The 7999-nt window shown below is 48.3% G+C and overlaps 1 protein-coding gene across 2 annotated transcripts in view; it reads right to left on the minus strand.

Moving 5' to 3' along the window:
- wnk3 (WNK lysine deficient protein kinase 3) overlaps window positions 1-3945 on the minus strand; it is a 37546-nt gene extending 33601 nt beyond the window's left edge. For both annotated transcript variants that reach the window (XM_062541248.1, XM_062541247.1), the window contains exon 1: window positions 2985-3945. In XM_062541248.1, coding sequence (XP_062397232.1) covers window positions 2985-3872 — 888 coding nt within the window. In that variant the 5' untranslated portion in view covers window positions 3873-3945. The remainder of the gene's footprint in view (window positions 1-2984) is intronic.
- Between the last annotated feature and the right edge of the window lie 4054 nt (window positions 3946-7999).

The following is a 7999-nucleotide window of genomic DNA, read 5'->3' on the forward strand; positions in this document are numbered from 1 at the left end:
CCAGTGCTCTTCTGGTAGCATAGCAACCTATTCACTGGCCTCATCAGGTTCTCACCCTTCTCCCGACATCTCCTGTCATGTCCGACACAGGCCGCGATGATTACATCAGGCATGCCGCTCTGGGCTGATTTCATTTGCATCTGCCGCTGAACCGAAGCAGAGCACGAGATAGAGGCGGGAGGGAGGGAGAGAGAGAGAGAGCGAAGGAGAGAGAGACGAGAGGAGGAGAAAAGAGGAGGCGTCACGTGGTGTCTGATCACCATCTCCACATACAATATGCGGCACATACTGGGAGATGGCTGCATCTGCTGCTCGCCTGCCAGTCTGCACAACACTGGAAGCAAGGAAGGCATTAGACCTAAGGATAGTGCTCACTGGATGTGAATCACTGTTCTAAAGTATCATCATGTCTATGTTCGACGCTACAAAAGTGACAAAGCCACTTGTTTGTTTTACATTAGTCTCGTCTAGAACACCCTTTCGGCTGGTATACCCTACCACTAATATTGGTGTATGGAGGTCAGATCATATCTGATGGGTATAATTATGAGATTTGTCATAGAGCACTTTTATAAAATGACAGTGACGATGAAAGTACAGAGACTGTCGAGGACAAATCATCACCACAGGTAACAGTTTCCATGGAAACAACGTCTTTAAATAGTATCAAAAGCGTCAAAAAGATATCCTATTTCACATGTATAGGATATTCAGCATAAAAGTTATGAGCTATGAGCTATATATATATACAGTATGTACAGTATATATATGTTTTTTTCTATCTCCATTTCTGTTGTTCAGCTGTAGTATGGCACAGTAGTACCATGATATGCTTGAAGCCCACTACTGCAAATAGTAGCATACTATGTTTTAAGGCTGCAGCCACTGAGCTCATACTACTGTAGATGCTAGAGTGCTCTGCTTCCCCTGCCATTTATAATGGCTATGTTGCAGAAGTCATGTGTAATTTATGGCGCAGAGCCAGAGTTGTTCATAGTATATTTACCCTACCTATTTATGTAGATAGCGCATATGTGTCTGTGGGGTGTGTGTATGTGGGGGGATGGGGTTGGTGGGGTTGGGGTGGGGGGAGGGGTGCATGGGTTCTCTCTTTGGGGATAAGTTAGTAATCCTAGCTCCAGTGGTTAAAGTCTTTATGCGAGGTGCATGGGTTTGTTCAGCTGTGACACCTGCACTCTGGAAACAGTGCTAAGTAGCAGCCTTCAGTACTAAGTGCTGCTGCCACTGCTGCTGCTGCCTGTGGTAAACGGATAGCATGTGTCTTCTCAGGGGTTGTGTTGCTCTGACGGAGGCGGCGCGCTCTGTAAGTGATATAAAGGAGGGTTGCCCTACAGGGCAGCCGGGCGTTAAAAGCAACAGGAGGCCGGGGAGGTAGTCCGACCGGCAAGCAGTACTCACTCACTGGGATTAACCGGGGCACTCGTTTGGAATTAGCTCCCCAGAGGAGCACATGACCAAGCAACCTTTAGCAAGACCTGAAGCAAGCGAGAAAAAAAAGGGTGGATAGCAAACCCTTTTTTTGTGCTCTGTTGAAAGAACAGAAGCTTGTTTAAATGTGTAATTTAACCTGAGGCTTTAGATACTGTAGCTGTAAAGAAATGTCTCTTTTGGACATGGTTGTTCTGTTTTTTGGTTGGTTTTGTGTAACACTTCTGTTGACATTTACCACCACTCGTGTGTGTGTTTGACCTGTGTCTCCCCCACTGACCTTGCCAACAGTTCCTTCTTCCTCTTTCCCTTTAGGGAACATCCTTTTCCCCTGTTCTGTTTATTCTTTCCCTTGTTCTGCTCTTATCACATGTTCTATCTGACCGTCTGGCCCACCCCCCCCCTCTGTTCCTGTGATCCAGCGCAAGTGCTCCTGTTGCGCTAATGTGCCCTGGCAGGGCACATCCTGACTGGGGAACAAAAGTGCCAGCGAAGGCACAAACCTTGACAAAAACTCGCCTTTTTCTAACACGCACACACAGTGTCTTCCTTTAAAAAAACAATACGGGGGATGGACAAGCGCTGTACAGGTCAATGAAAGGCCTAAGACGTGATCGCTCGGAGTCTCTGTGATTTACACGCAACCTCTGAGTCCTAATTAATGAGCGGCCTTGATAAGCTCCTTACCTCTCTCGCGTTAACCCCTAAATGCAAGCCAGAATCTTTGGGGAAGGCGTATGTGTGTTTTGCTCACGGAAAACAATGTGCTCCAGAGGGATTATAGTCGCGTGCCCACTTGAATATTCCGGCCTGGGAAGTTCACAAAAGGATTCAAGCTGGAAGTCCAGCACTTATAATTATAATTGCAGAGGATCATGTTCTCAGCAGCCCATTCTGAACAATGTGAATGTGTTTCTCTCGCTGTCAGAGTATAAATTATGCAATGTGACTGTAATGCCCTGTGTGTTGTACTGTATGCATTCCTCCGATAGTGTGACCTGATGTGGGCCCACAGAACATGCCAATAATAATGATATACCACACAGTGTGAGAACAACAAGGCATTTCATCGTGCAGAGGAGGGCTTCTTTTTTTTGCTCATTGTATCACGAGTTTGTTCAATTCCTCTCTCCCACGGTTGTTACTGTGTATATCCACTGAGCCAGTTCTCTCTCTCTCTCTCTCCACCCCGCCCTCCCCACCCATGGCTCTCACTGCAGTCGACTGTTAGAACCCCCGCTGAATAGCTAAGGAGACAAGAGGCTAAGATTTCACTTCTGCGGCGCAGAGAAAACCCCTGAGTAACAGGATTCTAATTCATGCTAGCCTGGCCAGGGGAGCAGCCCATACACAGCAAAAGCACAATACAGCCCCAAACTCTTCCCCAAATCCTGACTTTACAAGAAAAGGAAGCCATTCAAGTTCACCTTCAACAAAACCTATCAGCGAATCCGCAGTGGAGCTCCTATTCAAGTCTTTCAACTTTGATCATTCTGTCTGGATAGAAATAGATGCAAGATGGGAACGGAGCTTACCTGGAGTTCACACCAGGCCACTTCCACCCAGGTCTCCGTGTCCAGGCCCTTGTAGACCGTCTTGAAGGCCCCGCGGCCGAGCTCGATGTCGAATTTCAGGAAGCGTCCACCGGGCGAGGTGGCCACGGCCTTCATCTCGGCCTCCTCCTCTTGCTCCTCGCGCTCCTTGGCCTTTGGCTGCGTGGGGGTGGACGGGGCCGCTCCGCCGCCGGCCTTGTCCGGGTCCTGGGACGCCCCGTCGGGAGCGCTCTCCTCTCCGAGCGCCGCGTGGGCACTGGCAGGAAGCTGCTGCTGCTGGGGGGCGGCGGCGGGGGCGGCGGCGGCGGCGTGGAACACGGAGTCGGAGGTGCGCAGCTGCAGGTGGGGGGCGCTTTGCGGGGTGTCCGGCGTGGAAGAGGCGGCCGCCGCCGCCTCCTCCGGCTCGTCCTCCTCCTCGCAGATCTCCACACTCTTGCGGAAGAAGCGCTTGTTCTCGCGCCTCAGCCGGCCGCTCTGCTGCTGGTGGTGGTGGTGGTGGTGGTGGTGGTGGTGGGCGTGCGGGTGGTGCAGGGCGGTCGGGGACGAGGGCACGGACAGGGAAGGCGAGCGCAGGGCGTTCCGGGCGAGCGCCTCCGGTCCGTCGGCCCCGGCGTCCCCTCCGTCCTCTCCTCCTCCTCCGGCGGCCCGTCCTCCCGCCCTCCTCTCCTCCGTCTGGGAGGAGGGAAAGTCGCAGGGGGTGCTGCGCGTGCGCTCTCTCTCCCGGGCCGCGGCGGCCACCATCGCCGCCGCCGACGATGCGGCCACCCCGCGCCCGCCCCCCTGCTCCTGCTCCGCCTCCTCCTCCCTCCCTCCATCAGGTTTCTCCGAGGAGTCCTCGGTGGCCGTGGGCTCGCCGGGGTCAGTCGCCATGGGAGATAAGCTTCCCCGGTCCTCCTGGGCCGTCGCCTCCCCCTCCCCCTCCTCCGCCACCCCTCGGGCTCTCGGTCAGTCCCCGTCTCTCTCCCTCAGTGGTCACCCTCTCACCCACCACGGAGCACCACTGACCGTGCCGCCTTCCAGTGCTGCAAGTGGCCTGTAACTCCCCTCGTCCACAGAGAGGGCCCTATCCTCCTCTCTCGCTTCGCCTCCGTCTTGGGTTCGCACTCTCTCTTTCCTGCTCAAGGTTCACAACAGCATTGGTGGGCAAGTAAATATGCAAAAGTTACGTAGGCCACCGCCTCCCTCCCAACGTTTATTTAGTCTAGTTCTCAGTCCTTACTTTCCTTCTCTCCATCTCCTACAGGCAGGTTCTTCCTCAGCCTGGGGTACGCCTGGGAACTCAACCGAGAGAGGGGGCTTTCCAAGGCGTACGAGTGGCACTCCTTCCTCAAGGTAGCAGCGAAGGGATCATCAGATAGGCCCTAGAACAACCGTAAAAACAAACGAAAGAGGAAGAGAAAATGGAATATGAATATTCATCAGGTTGCAACAGGGAGGGATGTGTCATTATTCACAGCAGAGAAAACAATGACAGAGTTCATGAATATTCAGGTGAGAGCTAGGTCCAGTGGGGCCAGGACTATTGTTGTTTCTTTAATTGGACATTTGAGCTACACTTGGATATAGCCTATAATTCTGTACAACTAAGAACAAGTGCCCCTCAAACAAGCATCATAGTCGCCTATATATATTCATATATGTCAAACCCTGTAAGGCAAATAGATGTTAGATCTTGATGGTTCTACTCTCTCTCTCATCCTTTACAAAAAAACAGCAGAAGGGTATTTCATCATAATCTGTTCTGAGAAAACAAGCTTGAGATGACAAAGCGTGGCCATTCTGTTTTGTCTAGGCCTTCCGTCATGTGCACTACACCAACTGAGCCAACGGACATTTTTATCAAATACGTCAAAAGTGGTACGTGCTCCCGTTCTGGCACAGGCAGTTCCCACATTGGCAGCTCACCTTGCCGTTGCCCCTTCCAGTGAATTAACACTCGGAGGTGATTAGTTCATCCAAATTCAGGCCAGGGAGCAAGCACATGCTGTTGCAATGCCCATAAAAGTCTAAAATCCTACGAGAGCACTCAACTTTAGAATGAAAGCAACCATAAAATCCGCTAATTAGCCATCAGCCTTTGTCATGGCTCGTTCAACTCAAACCTTTAATAAGGAAGTCTTTAGCATTTGGCTTTAATCCGTGGTGGAGAGGGGAAAACCGGACAATGTTTACTTGTTTTGTAACTGGACTATTAGCCCACGTGCCACATGAGAGTTTTGGAATGCCTGATCACTGCTATTAAATATGCATGAAGCATTATAGGCCTTCTCATTATCAATGATTCACAAGCTGAAAGAGACACGCAGCAAAATTGAATGGAGGTGAATGGCACGGATCAGCACTGAGAGTACAGTAATGATATTAATCCTGCTAGGGAGTATTCCTGGTTATGGGCCACTTAGGAACAATTGCCAACGTAATGCTGTATCATTATGGCCCGCTCCTAAGTCCATGCTTACAGGGAACGCAAACCTATTGCTCCTCTGTGGCACGGACTCTGCCAGGGGGGATTCCTATCTTCTTTATCTTTCGCCCAGTTGGCCTAACACACACACACACACACACACACACACACACACACACACACACACACGCACACAAACAATTTACACAGGACTCACACACACACAAACAATTTACACAGGACTATCAATAATTGAAAGTGGCCCCAATGCTATATTACACTCTCTCTCACACTCTGCTCTGCTCTGAAATCTTTATCTCACTCTTTCATCACTGTCCATCTGTCTGGCACATCTCTGTCCTCTGCGGCAGCCCATATCTGTCAGCCTTGCCTGGTCCACTGTGATGCTGACCGACAGAGCCTCCCCGGATATGGATGACTGTCATCCTGAACAGCTCGATAAGAGCCTACTAATAATGCAATGCAGCATATGGACAAACACACCTTCCGGATACCACTTGGTTAGGATTTAAAACAAGTCTATGTTGGAATTACTCTTGTCAATGTTCCCATTTCGTTCTACAGTGTTACATTTACCACACAGTATAGTCAATGGAGAATTAAAATGACTTTCAAGCTGTTATTGTGAGGTAAAATAATTAGCCTACATTGTGCTGCTTTAATGAGCCATGCTTCCAACTGAATGAGAACATCTCATATTGACAGCTGAAGGCTCCTGATCACTAGATGAAAAAATGACCACATTGTATTTAGGACACTACAGCCCGAGGGAACCACGCAGACAACTGTGCTTCCTACGAATGCGGCAGGCTTAGTCTGTAGGGCCGCCTTGTTATCTAAGATCACCGTATTAAGTTACAGTGCACTCCAACATGTACTGTGCCTGTCAGTCAATACAAAGTGACAGTATTCATTTTCACTGCCAGTGCTTATCTGACAGTTATGCTGCAGGGGTGCCACATGGAATGCAGGAAGACATTGCTAAGGGACTGAATATTATCTTTTCATAGATAAATAGTGTTTATTTTCCCACTGAGACATTTGTATTCACAACTCTGAACATGTAACACATGACATTAATTCCCAACCCCTGGACATGCTGCAAAACATTGCAACTCACTACATATGACATCAATGCAAGCGATTCTGAATCTTATAGTGCACGGTCCAGAGGAATGAGATCAGGGATGTTTTCCTTGATTAAAAACAAAGCCATGGTTGTGTTTAAATAAGGGAAAATAAGCCCTGTCTAAGTAAAGGTGATATAGACAGGATGTCCCACACTTTTGTAAGGAAAATAAGGAAAAGAGTCGGTGAGATATGTTCAATACTCAGGTACTCAGGTAGAAAAAGGGAGTGAGATAGAAAGAAAGAAAGAAGGAAGGAAAGAAAGTAAAGGATACCAGTTCAGTTACATTCCTTCTGACATTCATAAATATTACACCTATGAAAAGAATTCTTTCAGTACAAAAGTTGTCAATAAGTCTCATTACACTTAACGCAAGAACAGCAGCACTGAATAGAGGCGCTCTTAGTACAGGTACCGCCAACTTATTCACAACAAACAAACGTTTTGCATAAGTGCGACATGAGACAGCTGGTGTTTGAGCTGCCCAAAATAATGTACTGTAAAAGCATTTACTTTTCCCTCTTCAACTGCCTCTTTGCTGCAGCCAGCAAAGTAATGGTTATGAATGGCATCTCCATTGGCAGCTTACTTCTGTCCCTGGCAACTGACAAATAAAGTTTGATTGGATTTGATTTGACAAGCAGAGCCCTCAGAGGCATTATGGGGCAGACGGATTTTGGAAACTGGTTTAAATTGCCCTTTCCTAGCATGGCGACCCCAAAAGGTCTATGGGGACATTGACACAGATTACGAACCTGCCCTGAAGCAGTAAAGGTGGGGAACTATGGATGTGGTGGGACAAGGGGCAAAAACAACAAGCGATAAAGTGAGGGAAGTTCTCCTTTAAACAGGGGCTTATTTGCCCATGTCCCCAGGGTAAGGAGTTCCCATGAAAGCCACATACCGGACAGAGTTATCACAGTACATCAAACACATTCAGCCTCTCTCTCTCCATCGCTCTCTCTCTATCCATCTCTCTCTCTCTCTCCCTCTCGCTATCTGTGTACCACCACCACACCCCATACCCCACATCCCCCATGGCTTACACATACACACCCACAATACACAAATGTGCACGCATGCACGCACACACACAATAAATGAAAATACATTGTTAAATTGATCACTTATTGTTTATCTAATGTTATATGTATTGTTTATATTTTGTAGATTTTCAGTAGGATGTAAGACAAGTAATTTCCACAAAAGGCCAAAACTAGCACCAACTAGCGATGCTGCTACTGCTAATTCAGAGGTACATTCATATTTGGTCAAAATGTTTTCTTCACACTGTTATGAGCATCTTTGTGTACACTTTCCAAAATTCTCCAATTAAAAGGTAACTCTTTTAGTCCAACATCCATGCTTGTTTTCCAAGAACTACCTCAGAGTTCCATGTGCTCCCAAATGTTAGCGGTGAACTTCAAATTCTGTCTTAGCTTG

The sequence above is a fragment of the Sardina pilchardus genome, chromosome 7 (assembly GCF_963854185.1).
Source record: "Sardina pilchardus chromosome 7, fSarPil1.1, whole genome shotgun sequence".
Taxonomy (NCBI): Eukaryota; Metazoa; Chordata; class Actinopteri; order Clupeiformes; family Clupeidae; genus Sardina; species Sardina pilchardus.